Below are 18,507 nucleotides of genomic sequence, written 5' to 3'. Positions count from 1 at the left end.
CACCACAACCACCCTGGGAGGCAGGTACCTCCTAATGAGTGTGCCACACTGCTCGGCCTGGCTCCGGAGCTGGGGGTTGCTGAGATTGGCCAGAATCTCCCCAAGCTTCAAGAGAGAATGCTCGATGGCAGTCCAGGAGGCTGGCAGAGAAAAGAAAATGCAGAAACATGATGGGAAACAGAGAGGGAGAGACTGGCCCCAAACTCCACAACTTTGGCACCCCCTGGGCCCACAAAACCACGCAGGAAGGCTTCCTCTGAGGATGCTACGGAGGCAGGGGGCCTGAGGGCAGCATGCACCTGTCTAGAAGGGGGGTGAGCACCAACGGTGAAGCCCCTAGAAACTATTCTCAGAAGCCTGACTTCTAGGGGATGCACACAGCTGACTTTAGAGACTAGGCACAGCTTAACACAGGCAGTGGCAGAGAGAGGCAGACACGGGTTGGAGTCCGTGGCTGGAACAGGCAGGGAGGCCACAAATCACATCAGGAGTGGGCGAGCCTTGCAAGTGGCCAACACACTCCACCCCAATCAAGCTGGGCTCCTAAACAGCCTTCCGCATTCACCCACTCCCTGTCCGGGACTTTGCTCTAATGCTCTCCCCTTCTGAAATGCCCTCCTACTCATACTCACCTCACTAACTCTCACTAAGCTTCAAGACTCTGTTCAAGCCCCAGCTCCTTTAGCAACTTACCCAACTGGTCCAACCCACTCATCTCTCCTCCTACATGCCTGCACTCATGGTCTACCCTGCATTATTTATCACTTAAGTATAAGTCACTTATCCTAGTTACAATTCCAGAGGGTCGAATGATAAATAATGGTACCAACTAGCCCATGAACCTCCACGTAGCATAGGGAAAAAAACAAAAAGACCTGAGATCCATTAAAATTAAGTTAAATATTCATTCCTTTTTCAGCCCATAAACCATTTGTCAAGTGCTCAAGATAGGTAAGAAATTGTCAACATAGCCCATTTTTACATAGTGATCATCTTTCTGGACTTTTCACAGGCAATAAAACATATTTTGAGAAGTAATAAATATATACTAATCCTATAACAAGTTCTCCAACCAGGTCCTGAAGACCTGGGTGGAACCCATGCTAGCATTCCCCTTACTGGAGAACAAAAGCTCCTTACACGGTCCTAAGCCACAGCAAGACTGCCTTCGGGTCCCAGGTCCAGAACTACCAGTCACCCTCCCACCAGGTGATCTGTCTGTTCTCAGGCTCTGGGGTTCCAATAATTCACATCTGCACTTGAGTCAAGAGGTGGATGGCACGACAGGCCTGACAGCAGACAGGTACCATGTTTAAAGGGACATTTTAGGCAACACTCAAACACAAGAGCCATTTGCTTTCAAATGATGAGTAACACAGAGACAAACACAAGGATGGATGGTGTGCTCGTCTTGTCCTCTAATTTTTTCCACGTATATCACGTGCCAGTCTTCCTTCCCACTAGCATGTATGCTTGTTGAGGGCAGGGACCCTGCCACATGCTCCTTCGGTAGCCCCCCGCCCCCCGCCCCCAGCACCTGGCACAGTGCTGGGCATATAATAATGCTCAGTAAATACCTGTTGGTTGATTGGCTCGGGTGCCACCCTGCCCAAGTCCCTGGGATGTATGCAATGCTTATAGGGAGAAAAAAAAGGAAGTGGGATGATTTCAGATCCTCCTGGAAAGAAGTGGGATGGCATCCTGCCTCTCCCCTCTCAATTAAAGAACCGGCTATGGGAGCAGCAGCAGGTGGGGCTCAGGGGAACCAGGGGACATACAGGCCTCCTCTAGTTTGGCGATGTGGAGCAGGGCCCGATTCTTGGTGCTGCTGAGGGTCTTCTCCAGGCGCTGCAGGCACATGGCAAGCTGCTTCTCCCCAGTGGCTGGACTGCCGGCCTCCAGCCCCTCCCGGAGCCGCTCTGCAGAGGCTGCAGTGCAGCGCAGCAGCCAGTGGAGGGCGCTGAGAAGGGCCCGGCACAGCCCGATGCACTCCTCCGCTTTACCATGACAGCTACGGAAAAGGATGCAAAATCTGTCTCTGCTCCAAAGGCTGAAATAGGATCCTCACCAATGTTTCCCAGAGTGCCAGGCACTGCCCTACTAGGGAAGAGAGTTGGGAAGCTAGCAAAGTCCTGGGACAGACAGCCCCGTCAGCTTCCACTGAACAAGATTTCAAAAGAGCTATTCCAAATAGAGAAGAGGCATTTTTGTCTGAAGGGAATAAGTAGAAAAGGATGGGGATGTCTGGGTGCAGGTGACCAGGTGGAAAGAAAGTGTGGGAACCCAAAGAGTTGGTCTCAATCTACGTGCTAGGAGCTTCTCCTTCACACTGAGGCAATGCTGGATGGTTGTGAGCCCCTTACCCCTGCCATTACCTCAGTCGGTCACAAAACATGTCCATGATATCCAGCAAGGCCTGGACACACAGCTCCCGGGAAAAGTCATCGAACTGCGGAAAGGACATAGGGACGCTACGTAATGCCCCAGTCAACCAGGTCTCACACCTGAGGCAGATGAACATTCAGGATTCCTGCTCATCTTTCCTCCAACCCTAGGTTTCAGAATCAGCATCCTTCCAACACTGGGAATTGGCTCCTAATGGCCAGCCCCCACTTCCCAGGATCCCCTTCCCTCCAACAGAAAGCATCAGTGCCAGCCAGAGGCATTGGTGCACTGCTGTTCAGCCTCAAAGGTGACATGATCAGAGCAGTCAAGGAGGTGGGGCCCCGTCGTCACTACCATATCTCTGTTCCCCTGCCCTCCACCTGGCTCGTGCGTGGCTGTGGTCATACCTTACTGATAGCTGTGAGGACAGAGGAGTACGACACCATCTGGAGGGAAAGAAGAAAGATAAAGTTCAGACAACTAGTATCCCACAGTTGAGAGGAACAAATACTGACACTTCAAGATACTACAGCTCTCCTAAAACCTCAACCTCCTCAAGAGGCCTTCCTCAACCCACTAGAAGAGAAGCAGTAACACTAGGCATTGTCCCCATTCCTGCTTTTATCCAACTCACTGTAAGTGACATCAGCACAAACCCACTGAGAAGATGATTTTGGGGTATTCAAAGGTGTTTCATGTTCACATGCCACTCATTGTCCACTATATACAAGGTTTAACTGACTGCTAGTGGGCAGGAGAATGGACAAGTGAGGTGATGTTACTTTACTCCTACAACCTCTATCAAGAGTGATTTTATTTGGACAAGAACGAGAGACAATTATTTCCTGCAATGAGTAGACAGTACCTGCATTTCGACAAAGGTAGTGAACTTCCTTACATACACTCTTACTCACTCTCTAGGACTTAATCTCTAAGACTCCTCCAGGACACCTCGGACCAGCTCTAACCTCCCACTCAAAGCTGAAATCCTTCCTCTGTGCTCCCAGCCATCCCCTTAGACCCATCACCACACAGTTGGGGCCTGCTGCCCACACAAACCAGGAGGTCCTTGAGGACAACGATGCTTTTACCTAATGCCCACCGTGAACTTGTTCATGTTTGTAGAATGAAGAAGTAAAAAGACAGCCTTAGACCAGCTTTTCCCAAAGTAGCTTCCAAAGCTGCACTGTCCAATAGGGAAGCCATTAGCCACATGTGGCTGTTTAAATTTAGAGTTAAATAAAACTTAAAATTCACTTCCTTAGTCATGCTCGCCACATTTCAAGTACTCAACAGCAATATGTGGCTGGTGGCTACTGTATTGGACAGCACAGATACAGAACAGTTCTCTGATTGTAGAAAGTTCTAGTGGATGAAGTTGTTCCAAAAGTTCCTCAAGATGTCAAGAAATTTTGCGCGCGCGTGCACACACACACACACACACACACACACACACAGAGCTTCTGTGTGATATGAATTTGAGAAACCCTGGAATAAACATATGTAAAGAGTATTCTTTAAAGTAAAGGATTTTCAGTAAACAGCTTTCTTTACTGTAGGACTTCTCTGAACCATAATATACTTGCATACAACGAGAATCTCTAAGATGATTAGAGATAAAGTAAGCAATACTTTTCAAACTTATTTGACCAAGGAATCTCATTTAGCTAGTATTTCCAAAATATATTTTGGGAAATTCTACCTGAACAGTGGACTCCCTGAGAACAGAAACAGTGTTCAATTTTTATCTGTTTCTCTAGAGCCTAGTCCGGGGCCTAGCACATAGTAGGTCCTCAGTAAGTTTTCATTGCTTTGGATTAGTGGATTCTAGTAACTAGCATTCTGAAAAAGTTTTACCTTAAATTTCTTCTCCTTCTTTTTTTGCTGAGGAAGATTAGCCCTGAGCTAACATCTGTGCCAATCTTCCTCTATTTTATATAGGGGTCACCGCCACAGCATGGCTGACAAGTAGCCTAGGTCTGCACTCAGGATCTGAACCTGAGAGCCCGGGCTGCTGAAGCAGAGAATGCTGAACTTCACCACTAGGCCATGGCGCCAGCCCCAAAACAAATCTCTATTAGTAAAACCTATTCGTCACCATCCTAAAATTGGAGATGTAATTCAAAAGAAATAAATAATTTGTCCTGAATGAAATTAAACCCTAAGGAAAGTCTCTTGTCATATTTCTAAAAACCAATAAACGCATGATGATAAAATATGAATACTACTATAGAAAATAGTTACAATTGTATACTCAAAATCAGTGGCAAAATACACCAAAATAAAAAAGCAAAATACAGTGACAAAAACTGTCAGGATAATCATCTGCCTCATGGGTTATCTTTTCTATAGGAAGAGAAATATCCAAAGATTTAAGAAGGAAGCCAAGTCAGCTTCAATGACCTTAGTATGGTGACTTGTACATGCAAGGCAATGTCTTCCATGTCTAATTTCTCCATCGTGTGAACAGACTGCTCTCTGTCAAGACATCTTTAACTAGTTCTTGGACAAACGGGAGCAAAACACACAGAGGACTTAAACACACAATGAGTGCTCAGTGCCACTCAGAGTGGGACATACTGTGAAGCCATAGCTGGTGTCTGACAAGTGATCAGAAAGTTGGGAGGCTGCCTGGGCAGGATGACCATAACGTTCCAGGCAAGTGTTATTTATAACTGATGTCCCCATAGCAAGAGCTTGGCAGAGAACGGAACCTTGTTGGATACCAACCTGAAGGGGGAGCTGGATATTCCCGTTAGAAACTGACCCCAAACTACCAGGAGAAAAACCCCCAACTTTGTATGTTCTCAGGGATGCCATTAGTCACAGTGAACTTACGGTTTCCAAATTCAGAATTCCGTTCAGTAAACTTTTGCTAACAGTATCAATAAAGCATTGCTACTCAAGAGACCTAAAAATACTTCCCACATGGTGAACTGTTTTTCACAGCAGGATTTAACCTATTCCAGTCTTAATATATCTATCAACACAGAAGCTCTAAGTTATCACCAGCCTGAGGCTGTTGACCGTCTACGCAGCCCAATGCCCACCTGGCTAGCCCAGGCTGACCCTGCAGCTGCTCTCTAATTCCTCTGCTCTTCATATTCAACACCCCCAACTACTCCTAAGTGCCTTCTCCATGCACAGCACTGGAACAAAGAGCCTCTTGACTCTGAAGGAAGAATAAATTACTAATTTTGCATAGTACTTTACAAGTCTTGAAGGTCTTTCAAATACATTTCTCTCTGTTACTTCTCACTGTTACTTTCTCCCTCTTGCCTTTCCCATCAGTGTTTACACACCTCAAGATTCTCCTATTTTTAAAAGAACTTCCCGCAGACCCCACATTTCTAATTAACCACCACCCTCTCTCTCCTGCTCTTTACAGACATCAGAGTTCTCTACACTCTACCTCCCCACCTTCCGTTCGCAGTCCAACCCACTCCAATCACTTCTGTCCTTACCACTCCATGAATCTTCTCATTAAGCTCATCAACAAGCTCCTGTCGTTAAACCCCATGGATATTTGTCAGTTCTGATCTCACTGACCTCTCAGCAGCATCTAACCCCAGGAAATGCTTCCTCATTTTTCAGTCCTCTCCTCCCTTGGCTTTTCTCGATACCACACTCTTGAGCTTTTCTTCTTTCCTCATTAACCCCTTCTTTTCACACTCCTGTGAAGAATTCTTTTCCTACATGTTCCTTAAATGCGATTGGCTCCTCAGGAATTTGGTTTGGCCTGCTTCTTTGCTCACTTTCCATACTCTCTCTGGGTAATCTCATCCATGCCCGGGGCTTCGGGGCTTCAATTACTATCTGCGGCTGACAACTCCTAAATCAATAGCTCCAGTCTAGACCTCTCCTTTGAGTTCCAGACACGTATGTTCAACTTCCTACTGAGTATCTTCTCTTTAGTACCCGACACAGGCACCTTACACTTAACAAGGCCCAAATCAAACAGGTCATCTCCACCCCTCACCTGCATCCCAACCCTAACAGTCCTACACTACTCCCACGCTCCCTGTCTCCTTACGATCCCATCAGCCATCCAGCCATCCAAACCAGAAACCTAGATATTAGCCTTGATTTCTTCCTCTCCCTCACACCCCTCATGCAGGTATCACTAAATCCTCTCAATGCCACGTCCTAAATTGTTCTGGAATTCATCTTTTTTTTCTGCTGCCACTTCCCATGTTTATGCTAAAATTATCTCTTACTTGAATTACTGCACTCGCCTAAATCAAGGGCTGGAAAACTACAGTTCGCAAGCCAAATGTGGCTCATCACCTTTTTTGTAAATGAAGTTTTATCAGAACACAGGCATGCCCATTTATTTACATTTTGTCTATATCTGCTTTCAAGCTGTAATGACAGCATAGTGGTGACAGAGACCATACGCCTGCAAAGTGAAAAGTATTTACTATCTGGTCCTTTACAGAGAAAATATGCCAGACTTAATGGTCTCTCTACCTCATGTCTCACCTCCCTCCAACTCATTCTTCACACTACAGCCAGAGTGATCTTTCTCAAATTAATCCACAAGTTCCCCAAATCCACAAAGTCAAGGAAATCCAATCAAAATACAATAGGATCTTTTTAAGGGACTTAACAAATTGATTCTAAAATTTGTCTGGAAAAGGAAATGCCTGAAAACACCCAAGAAATTTTTGAAAAATAAAACAAAGGAAAAACTTGCCTAACCAGATATCAAATATGCTAAAAAGGTATAATAATTAAAACAGTAAAGTATTGGTGTGAGAAAAGACAAAGCTACCAACGAAATATACTAGAATGTCAAGAAATAGCCCTTTGGCTATAAGACAATTTAGGATATGACAAAGAACGACCTATTCAATAAAGGCAGTTGAGCCAACCGTCCATCTATTTGGAAAAATAAATAAATAAACATGGATCTCTTCTTCACACCTCAATAACATCTAAATGGATTAAATAAGATAAATATAAAAAAGAAAAGTGAAGTGCTGGCAGAAATTAGAAAAGAATATATCTTGGTCCTTGGAGCAGGGAAGCCCTCAAGCAAGACAAAAGCCATATAAGGGGAAAAATGGTTAAATCTGACAAGAAAAACATTAAAAATTTCTGCATGCTAATAAAACAAAACCAAAAAGTAAAAAAAAAAGTGATGGAAAATTTTAAACATATATAACAGATAAGGATTACAAGATTGATTATGTTAACAGACATTTAAAAATCGGTAAGAATTGGGGGCCAGCCAGAGGCCGAGTGGTTAAGTTCACGCGCTCCACTTCAGCGGCCCAGGGTTTCCCCGGTTGAGATACTGGGCGCCGACCAAGCACTGTGCATCAAGCCATGCTGAGGTGGCATCCCACATAGCAGAACTAGAAGGACCTATAACTAGAATATACAGCTATGTGCTCGGGGGGCTTTGGGGAGACGAATAAAAAAAAAAATCAGTAAGAATTCTTCTTGGGATGATGAAAATGTTCTAAATTGATCGTGGTGATGGTTACACAACTCTGAATACACTCAAAACCAGTGAATTGTATACTTTACATGGGTAAATTGTACAGTATGTGATTCATGTCTCAATAAAGCTGTTACCAAAAAATACAGAAAAAAAAACAAATTTCTTTTTAACATACTTTAACTTTTTTTCCATACAGACGAAAGGCATCCTCATTATATTCTGCAATATTGTCAATATTAAATTGTGACAAATTAGGGGCTGGCCCAGTGGCACAGCAGTTAAATTCACACATTCTGCTTCGGTGGCCCGGGGTTCGCCAGTTTGGATCCTGGTTACGGACATGGCACCACTTGGCAAGCCATGCTGTGGTAGCCGTCCCACATATAAAGTGGAGGAAGACAGGCACGGATGTTAGCTCAGAGCCAGTCTTCCTTAGCAAAAAGAGGAGGATTGGCAGCTGATGTTAGCTCAGGGCTAATCTTCCTCAAAAATAAATAAATAAATAAATAAATAAAATAAATTGTGACAAATTAAAGGTGACTACAGAAAAAAACACCCAATGATAGAAAAATAGGCAAATGATATACATAAGTAATTCACAGAAAACATGCAGAAAGCCAATAAACACATGAAAAAATATGCTCAACACTACAATCGTGGAAATACATATTATAATGTGACGTAATTTTCTGCCTCTCTAGAAAAGAATTTTTTTTTTTGAGAGTTTTGTTTTTTGTTTTTTTCCCTGCTTTATCTCTCCCAAATCCTCCCTGGTACATAGCTGTATATCTTAGTTGCAGGTCCTTCTAGTTGTGGCATGTGGGACGCCGCCTCAACGTGGCCTGATAAGTGGTGCTATGTCTGCGCCCAGGATCCAAACCAGCGAAACCCTGGGCAACCGCACTGGAGCACACGAACTTAACCACTCGGCAATGGGGCTGGCCCCTGGAAAAGAATTTTAAGAGATTCTAGCCACATTGGAAAGGTGTGGGGAAATACTGTCAAACACTACAGAGAAGGTATAAACTGATACACTCCTTTTTGGAGGGCAATTTGTAGGATCTACTAAAATTTAATATGTGGCACTCTTTAAACGAGCAATTCCATTTCTAGGTAATTCCCTATGCCAGGGAAACATTCTCAGATATGCAAAAGGGTAAGTATAAGGATGTTCAGTGAAACATTGATTATAACAGTAAAAATTAAAAACAACCTAAATTACAGTACATATGGAACACTATGCAGCAGCTAAAAAGAATAAAGGAAATGAATATGTGCTAACAAGGAAAGCAGACATAACGCCAGGAGGAAAAAGGAAGTACAAGAACTACATACCAACTGAGGAATACTACTCAGCAATTTAAAAAAAATAATAATAACTTCTGACATACCCCATAACATAGATAAATCTCAAAAACATTTATGTTAAATAAAAGAAGATAGAGTATACAGAAGATACATGATTCCACTTCTATGAAATCCAAATATAGGCAATATTATTCTATTGTCATAGAAAACATTCAGTGGTTGTAGGAGCAGGACTAGAAAGGAGCACCACAGAACTTTCTGAGAGAATGGAAACGTTCTGTATCTCATAGGTATATACAACTGCTAAAACTTATTATCTTAAGATCTATGCATTTTATTGCATGTTAAATGTGTGTATATATATATCCTATCACACTATTCCTCCACTTAACATCCTTTAAATGATTACTCGTCACCCTAAAATAAAGTCCAAACTCCTTAGCATCACCCACAGGTCCTTTATGACCTAACCTCTCTCTCTTTCTAAACCAGTGTCCTCCTTGAAGTGCCAGGCCACCAGTTCTCAAAATATGGTCCAAGAACCCCTGAGGTTTGCAAGGTCAAAACTATTTTTAAAATGCGACTAAGATGTTATTTGCCTTTTTCACTCTCATTCTCTCACAACTGTACGTGGAATGTCCCAGAGGCTCCATGACATGTGATGATGATATATAATTAAATGTGTCAACACTTGGAATATCTGAGTAACTCAGTAATGGATATTTTCCAAATGAACAATTCATGATAAAGAGGGGGGCCCGGCCCCGTGGCCAAGCGGTTAAGTTTGCTCGCTCTGCTTTGGCGGCCCAGGGTTTCACCAGTTCGAATCCTGAGCGTGGACATGCCACCGCTCATCAAGCCACGCTGAGACGGCGTCCCACATGCCGCAACTAGAAGGACCCACAACTGAAAATACACAATTATGTACCAAGGGGCTTTGGGAGAAAAAGGAAAAATAAAATCTTTTTAAAAATTAATTTAAAAAAAAAGTGTAAGAGGGAGACTAATGGATTTTAGTTTAACAGAGTATAAAAAGTTCATTGATGTGGTTTCACATTACCTGTTGAATTAGCATATCAAAGAATATCATTATCTGAAAAGCTCATTAAAATACTCCTCCCTTTGCAAACTAAATATTTGATGTGTGAGGCCAGATTTCCTTCCTACACTTCAACCAAAATAGCCTATTGCAACAATTGAAGGCAATTGGAGAATTCAGCTGTCTTCTATTAAGCCAGGCATTAAAGAGAGTTGCAAAAACGTAAAACAATGACACTTTCCTAATTGTTTTGTTTTGGAAAATATGGTTTTTATTAAACCGTTATTTATATTAACACATAACGCCTTTGTTACTTTTAAATAAGTTCATAAATATTTTTAAATTTCTCAGTTTTGATTTCTACAATGGTAAATATGGATAGATATACTACATACAAACAAAGGAGTCACAATAATTTTTTTTTTTCTTAAAGATTTTATTTTCTCCTTTTTCTCCCCAAAGCCCCCCGGTACATAGTTGTATATTCTTTGTTGTGGGTCCTTCTAGTTGTGGCATGTGGGACGCTGCCTCAGCATGGTTTGATGAGCAGTGACATGTCCGCACCCAGGATTCGAACCAATGAAACACTGGGCCGCCTACAGCGGAGTGTGCAAACTTAACCACTCGGCCACAGGGCCAGCCCCCAGATCAATTTTTAAGAGTATAAAAGTGTCCTCAGCCCAAAACTGCTGCTCTAGTCATACTCAATTATTTTCAGTTCCTGAACAACAGCGTGCAATTTTGTGTGTGTGTGTGTGTGTGTGTGTGAGAGGAAGATCAGCCCTGAGCTAACATCCCTTGCCAATCTTCCTCTTCTTTGCTTAAGGAAGATTAGCCCTGAGCTAATATCTGTGCCAATCTTCCTCCACTTTGTATGTGGGACAGCTCCACAGCATGGTTGATGAGTAGACTCAGTCTGCACCTGGGATCCGAACCCATGAACCCGGGCTGCTGAAGTGGAGCACATAGAACTTTAATCACTCAGCCCCGGGGCTCGCCCCCACATCATGCAATTTTTGCCTCCCAGCCTCTTCATATGCTTTCCTCCCTGCTTTGTACACTCTCATTAATCTGCCTGGCTAACTCCTACTTAACATTCATGTCTTGGTTCAAACATCACCTCCTCTAGAAAGTCTTCCCTGATTACTCAGACTGGATCGGGTACCCCTCCCAGGTACTCCCATAGTACTGTCTAACCTAGAACATAAACCCAACCTGTGAATGACTGCTTATTTACATGTCTGTATTACCCACTAAATTCCTTGTGTGCTGGCTTCAGGGCTTGTTCACAGCTATATCCCCAGGGCCTATGCACTGTTAGCACATACAAGTATTCGTGAATATTTACTGATAGAATAAATTAATGTAATATTCATCACAACCAATGAAGTAGTATTATTTTCACAAGAAAACGGGGGCTCAGAGAAGTGACGTGTTCAAACAAATTCCCCTAAAAAGTACGAGCTGACAATTGTACTCCAAGTCTTTTACCTTCAAACCCTCACCCTCTGGAACAAGTAGGGCAGTTTACCTGGGAACTAATGGCATACTTCAGGTAGGACAGGATGAGAGGATTGGGGGAAGGTCCAATCATGGCCTGCTCCAGTAGTGCTTCTGCGAGGGGAATAAGGAAGTAAGACCGAGTGGTTACAACGTTTCTGGGTTTAACCCTCCCATCCTTCCTTCCTACTTCACTTGAGACCTGCCAGGTTGAGAATGTCCCAGGTGGCTCCTTTGGGAAAGAATTTCTTCATGTTGATTGCCCACTGGTAGTCACTCCATCGCTCCTTCCAGGCTTGTAAAATGGCTTGCTTCAGGTTCACCACCTTCATGATTTCACTGCAGAGGCGGGGCTGGTGGCGGTCAGCTTTGGGGTGGGAGAAATAGAGCTAAGGGAAGAGGAGATTCTGAGGAAAAGAACAGGGGAGGGCAGAGTTAAATGGAATGGAGACAAATGGAAGATTTAACGGAGGCAGAACTAGAAAGGAAAAAAGGGGATGGGGGCAAAGTAGGGATCCTGTCACGTTCTTCCCCTTGAACCATCCTTCCTTAAACTGGAGCACTAAGAAGAGGGTGTCAAAAGGGCTTAATACAAAGAATGAAGAGAGCAGCAAGGGGTTAAGCCAATTCCAGTTGCCTAATTATGCCCTTAGCTCTGGCTGCATCCCTCAGCCACTACCACCCCGGACGCAGATTCTCCCCCCGCCCGCCCCTCCAATGTCCTCCACCTTCTCCAAGCCTGAAACTATAATTCCCTATTTCCTTTTCATCCACCACCTCCCTAAATTTAAGCCTACCGGACAATCAAGTTCTAGATGCTAGGCACCGCCATTTTGCCACTTATCAAAGAGCTAACCTTCTATTGGCCTGGAATAATAAACATGAACCAATAGAAATGCAGCAAGAGACAGGTCACGCCACGACGTCTTCTGGGAATTGTAGTTCCTTGGACTGGGCTAGCGAGGAAGCTAAGGGACTAAGCTAGTAACCGCGCATTGTGTCTCTCTTTTAGGCAAGGACATGGAGGAGCTGAGGCATCACAGAGACTCAGGGGCCTGCGGAGGGAGGGCTCTCGAAAGGCCGCTCGCAATCAGGCGGCGCCCACTGACGTCACTGTCGACCGGGTATTCAAGTTATATTCCGACACCCTTTCGTTACCCGCTACTTGTAGGCACAGCTAATGTGTGGCGTTGATTCGGCAACATGTTTTCTCTTTCCTGGCCTTTTCTTGTTCTCCTAAACCCCTGCGCCTACCAGAGTTGTTCTCATTTCCACACCTGTGTTCCAGAAGCAACTCTGAGGCTCGGTCAGTTGCACACACATCACTTCCCCCCCGAGTCTGGTTTCAGGCATTAGCCCTTCTTCCCCCAGCAGTGAGAAGCCCAAAAGCAAATGCACCTCAGGCGCCAATAGCTGAGCTCCCTATGCACAGCCTTCATCCCTGCTCTGTCCTGTGGACAAGTCATCCTAGCATTGACAACCAGCGACAAGAAGAATCATGGAGGCCCCCAACTGGTGTTCTGCCACCCCTATTTTCAGCCTCCCCATCCTATACCCTGAGGAACCTGATATCCCAGCCCATGAGTCCAAGCTCCAACCATATTCTCTAACAACTATTCTTTGGCCACCCTTTCAGTGCTAAAATCAGTCCTCGGAAGGATGAATTTGCGAGAGCAGCCTACTCAGGCTCTAGAAACTTGTGGCCCTTAGGGCAGAGAGTAACAGGATCCTGAGTATCTGGAGCATAGCCTAAACTGGGAGACAAGGACTCCAGTTCTGAAAGGGAGAGTGCAGCTGGAGGAGGGCCAGGTCACATCCCTCTAAGGTCATTACTGCCTATAGCCTTTTTCCTTCCCCATACACCCGCCCATACCCCCCTTCATTCTGCTCCCTTTTGTGTCTGCCCAAGTGACACCACTGGGGAATAGTGTTTATACAAAACAGCTGCCAAATATGTGTAGCCAAAGCTTCCAAAGCAGGGAGGAGGGAGAACCCATACTCCTCATATTTAACCTCCAAACTGCCCCCAGCCACACAGACACACTTGAGACGCCACAAACCCTGTTTCTCTGCAGTCTCTCACAAATCTGGCCTCCCTTCTTCTCCCAGGCCCCTCACTCTACCTTTGCCTGCTCCCTTCCTCTCATTTCTTTCCTGTTACTGAAGCCGAGGGTCCCCTACCTTGAGCCATTCGTTGAACCTGCAGTGCCTTTCCCATCCCTCATAGCCCAAACTGCCCCTCTTGGAGAGAAGCTGTCAACTTTGTGACTGCTCCTGACTGAGTTAGTGGGTGTTGGATCCAGTCCACATGGGAGTGGGGAATACTTGGCCCTGAGGATAGTAATATTCTGAGCTCAAACCATCCCCCCTCTGTCAGGAAGCCTGGCAGATCTCTCCGGGGGGAGGGTGCCTCCTCCCCACTTCACAGTGGTAGGGAGGCGGCTTTTGTAGTCAGGCCATCTGCCTTCCCTGTCCCCGCTTCTCTCACCATCAGTCCTTTCTCTAGGCTTTGCAGGGTTTCCCCAAGAACTGGACTCCTAAAGGAGTACAAGGACCCCCTTAGTTCTGGGCAAGGGCCGTTTTTAATTTCTCTACTTTGTCCTGACTCCCTAGTCTGGAAATATCAGAGACAGCCTTTCCCATACACCACCTCTTCCCTTCACACCACAATAGCTTCCTAGGACCCACAAATTCTCTGGTTTGCCAACCACAAGGATAGGACTCTATGATGATCTTCCAGTGGGCGAGAGAAGAGATGCTGACATCCCCTTTGGGTATACAAGGAAACTCTCCTCCCACACAGCCCCTCTCAAAAACCCCTCTTACTTATTTCACTTTCTCTTGCTATCAATTTCTTCTCTCTCAGCACAGATAGAGGCTGAGCTCCCTCCTCTGCTCTCTTAGACCTGAGCCCTAACCTCTTCATTTTGTTGGCTGATCTGGCTGGGGAAGGGGTCTGGCTGGAGAAGAAGGGCAGGTGGAAACCAGCCAGGCAGAGTGACATGGCAACAATGGAGCAGTGGCAGACAAGGAGCTAGGGCAGAGTGGGGACTTGGGGTGGGGTAGGAGGCTGTGAGGAACAGGGTTTTTGGTACCCAAAGGGACAGGGACATTCCTTATCTAGGCTAAAAAGAAGTATAGTCATCCCTCGGTATCCACTGGGGGATTGGTTCCAGGAACGCCCGCAGATACCAAAATCCGCAGATGCTCACGTCCCTTATACTATAAAATGATGTAGTACAATGAATACAGTCAGCCTTTCGTATCCTCAGGTTTTGTATCCTTGGGTTTCGCATCCTCGGATTCAACCAACTGTGTGTGCTAAACTCGCGGATGAAGGTCGACTGTATAAGGAAAAGTGGCAAGAGTCTACACCCAGAAACAATGAAATAACTTGATAAGCATACAAGCCGCAGAGGGTTTCAGCTTTCCTTCTCACCACAGGGAAACTGAGTCACTCCCCTCCCCTAACTGGAACATTTTCCTTTGGAAGCTTGCCTGGGTCTCCCCACTATGGGGAGTTAATTGGCAGCAGGTGGATGGAGAGAGTCATTCCCACACACTCATACACAGCTGGTTCCAAACCAGTTCCCTTTCCCCATCGTCCCCACATCAAAATACCTGCTTCCTATCTATCTGGGGGAGGGGAGGATTGGGGAGAGACCTACATGGTGGGCCCACCTCTGGGACAGCTCCTGGATCCCCCACAGTTCCCTGTCTCCCACTGCCCCCACAAAAGCTCCAGAAAGAGACCAGCCAGGACAGTGAAAGGCAGAATTTGAACCAATCCTTGGAGTAGTTTCTTCCCTAACACCGTGAAAGACGCCTTCCCTCTCCACATTCCCAGAGCAGAGAAGAAGAGAGGGATTGTGATCCCGAGGACTGGACAGTGGCAGGGAAGGGAGGCCAGCCTACCATTCCCTTTGCACCACCCCTCCCTCTGACCCCTGAGAGCTACTCTATACTCTATACAGGCCTTCACACCAGCCTGTCCCATAGTCCCCTTTAACTGGAGTGAGATTACTCTTAGCAGGGCAATTGTTTGCTAATTTCCCAGTCTCTCATCTCTGCCAGCCACTTGATTCCCAATTCCCATAAACTATCCCTTCTTTCTTTCCTCCTTTTCCACCATCTTTTCTTGATTGAAAGATCACTAAAGGGAGAAACACCTGGGTTTTAGGTTCTCTTAGCTGGTGGCACCTCAGTTTCCTCTGCTGTCTTTCCAGAACTCCCCAATAAGTGGGGCTGTGTCTGCAGAGTCAAGGGGTGTCTGCTAGACACCTCATCACTTGCTGACACCACCCAGAGCCCAGGAGGTCAAGAGGAGATGGGGGAGGGGAATTACTGAGGCCCAGGCCACAGAGCTAGTTCCAGGGCAGGCTGGTAGAGGGCCTGTCCCCTGTTCCCCCAAACTGTTTGGGGCTTCTTGGCAGGGGAAGAGGATGCTGTGTGGGGTGTTGGCTTCCAGGCTTTTGCAGGGAGCTCTTCAGAAAGATCTGGATCCCCTGGTTTCTAGGGGTGGGACCCTTGAGAAATCTTGGGGTGCTTCCTAGCAACAATCTAGGAGGGAGGGAAGGAAGAAGGAAGAGAAGGAGGGGCTTGGGCATAGCTGCTCTGATGGGAGCCCAGAGAACAGGCTGTTCCTGCTGCCTCCTTGGCAACCAAAATCTAAGAGGGAGGGGGCCGTCAGGCATATCCATTTGGAGGGTCTCTATCCATCCTCACTTGTGCCCCACCCTCCTGCTCTCCTGATGGACTCAGCCCTGAAGCAGAGGTTGGGGGGATGGGAGAAGGCATTCCGGGTGGGGTTTCACAGCAAGGAGAGAACAGGAGCTGAGGATGAAATGACTCGGAGAAGAGCTGGAAGCTTCAAGAAATGGGGGTAGGCAGGATGAGTGTGGTGGAAAGAGGGATGATGCAACACTAGCAGGGGCTATAAGCCCAGACCTGGGCTGGATCCTGGCATCTGGCCAGATGCCTGCTTTGGAGGCAGTGTGCCCTTCATTTTGCCCTTGCCCAGGTCTGTCAGCAGCCCATAGTGGGAGCCAAGGAAAGAGAGAGGTAAGGAGAAGATGGGAATGGTAAACTCGTGTCTTTGAGTTCAAGATGCCCTAATCTGCCCCTGGGGAAAAAAAGGTAGATGAAGGGGAGGCACTTTATTTTCTATGGCTCTGGGTCTAGGATTTCAAAAACTCTCCCTTACCCCATATCTTTAGGGCCTTTTGTCAAAGAGAGATGTGGTGAGGGAAGGCAGAATGGAGAGGAGACAAACCATTACACTTTCCTCAGCCCCCTCTGGACTCTGTCACCGTCACCCTGCCCTAATCCAGATTGTTGCTAGACCTCTCCGTTGCCTCTTGGCTCTGCCTGATCAATGCAGAACATAAATGTAGCTCATCTCATAAATGTATCCCAAGCACTGAGATTCTGTCCCAACTCCTTGGGCAGCCGAATTTCAAGAGACTATTTCCATACTGGGTAGAGCATGCACCCTGAGCACTGCACACCGCAGCCTTGCTCCCCAGGGTTTCAGGCAAACCTGATCACAGAGGAGGTGGCATGGACTGGCAGACGGCCACCCTCAGTACACCTCGCACTGCACACTGCCCTGACTCGACACGGTGCAGCCTGCTGCCCAACACTGCAGCTGTTGCATGTCCACTGCGAGCCCAGGCTGAACCCACAGGTTCACTTACTACATGCTAACTTGCACACTACAGCCTCAATTCCCTCCTGCAGCCGTCACTGCACACTACAGGCTTCCTTTACCCACTGCATACCGCTCATCTCTACCGCTCCACTCTGTATCCCATGGTTTTCATCCCAGCTGCCTTTCTCATCTCCATGATTCTGGGCACCCCAGAGAGGCACCCCCTACTCCCCCATGCATTGCAAACACCAATACCCCCTGTAACAGAAGTGGCTCCAACAGAGCTGAGGATGAGGCTGGCTGAGACTAGGATGAGCATGTGCAGCCCAACTCGGAAAGGCTGTTGGTCGGAACTCCACACTTACCAAGTGATTCTGCCCAGTATAATCTGGGCAACCGGTAGAGTAATTCCCCTTAATACACACACACACACACATACACATTCCTCTCCCCAAGAGCAGATTGTGGAGACAGGGCCCTGCCCTGGGCACTGTGGGAAGGCTGTGGCCCCTGCTGGTAAAACTGGGCTAATGACAGCAGGGGAACCGGCGGGGCCAGGGGGGGTGCTGGGGTAATTAGAGCTCTGCCTGGCGCTGGGAGATCCCAAGATGAAAGGGGCTCTGGCGTCACTGGGATGGTTTTATGTCCGTGAATGCAGGTGTGTGTGTGTGCATGGCGGGTGGGGCTGGCATGGTGGAGACCTCTCTTTTGGGGAAGGGGATCCATTTTTATGCAGCAGGCCCTCCTCCTTGGCCCTGGTGCCATTTGGATTTTGGTGGAGCAAACACAGAGGAAATACCACCTCTGTGAAGCTGAGACTCAGGGCGTAGGGCAGTCTTTGCCCCCACCCCAGCTCAGCAAGGGGACCAGATTGTTGAGGAAATGGCTGGTGACAGTGAGTAGAAAGCGCCTATATTGGAGGAGGGTGACATTTGAAAGAGAAGGCAGTGGATCAGGTAATGATGTTAGAAACGAGAGAGGAAGGGAGGTAATGGGGAGGAAACCTCCAAAAGGATTAAAAGCATAGGATGATTGAAGTTAAAAGGACCTCAGGGGTCACTTGCCCAGCCCTAGAACTTTAAGGTTGAGGAACCTCTGCCCCCAAGAGCGGTGGTGATTTGCTCAAGGTCAGACAGTGAGTTACTGGCTGAGGAAGGACCCGAACTCAGAAACAAA

At 46.5% G+C, this 18,507-nt stretch overlaps 1 protein-coding gene across 18 annotated transcripts in view; it reads right to left on the bottom strand.

Moving 5' to 3' along the window:
- The window catches only part of MED24 (mediator complex subunit 24), a 30,869-nt gene that overhangs the window by 11,379 nt on the left and 983 nt on the right, over nucleotides 1-18,507 (bottom strand). Inside the window, exons 1-8 of one of the 18 annotated variants that reach the window (XM_005597440.4) lie at nucleotides 12,538-12,787; nucleotides 11,884-12,088; nucleotides 11,713-11,795; nucleotides 2,793-2,831; nucleotides 2,376-2,449; nucleotides 1,779-2,011; nucleotides 1,578-1,634; nucleotides 29-140 (exon numbers count right to left, since the gene is read on the bottom strand). In XM_005597440.4, the coding sequence (XP_005597497.1) occupies nucleotides 29-140; nucleotides 1,578-1,634; nucleotides 1,779-2,011; nucleotides 2,376-2,449; nucleotides 2,793-2,831; nucleotides 11,713-11,795; nucleotides 11,884-12,013 (728 nt within the window). In that variant the 5' untranslated portion in view covers nucleotides 12,014-12,088; nucleotides 12,538-12,787. Of the gene's footprint in view, nucleotides 1-28; nucleotides 141-1,577; nucleotides 1,635-1,778; nucleotides 2,012-2,375; nucleotides 2,450-2,792; nucleotides 2,832-11,712; nucleotides 11,796-11,883; nucleotides 12,089-12,478; nucleotides 12,788-18,507 lie in introns of those variants that run through there. The other 17 variants (XM_070227353.1, XM_005597438.4, XM_005597439.4 and 14 more) reach the window with 17 other exon arrangements.

Source organism: Equus caballus, chromosome 11, assembly GCF_041296265.1.
Source record: "Equus caballus isolate H_3958 breed thoroughbred chromosome 11, TB-T2T, whole genome shotgun sequence".
NCBI lineage: Eukaryota > Metazoa > Chordata > Mammalia > Perissodactyla > Equidae > Equus > Equus caballus.
This window is presented reverse-complemented; position numbering and strand designations above follow the sequence as displayed.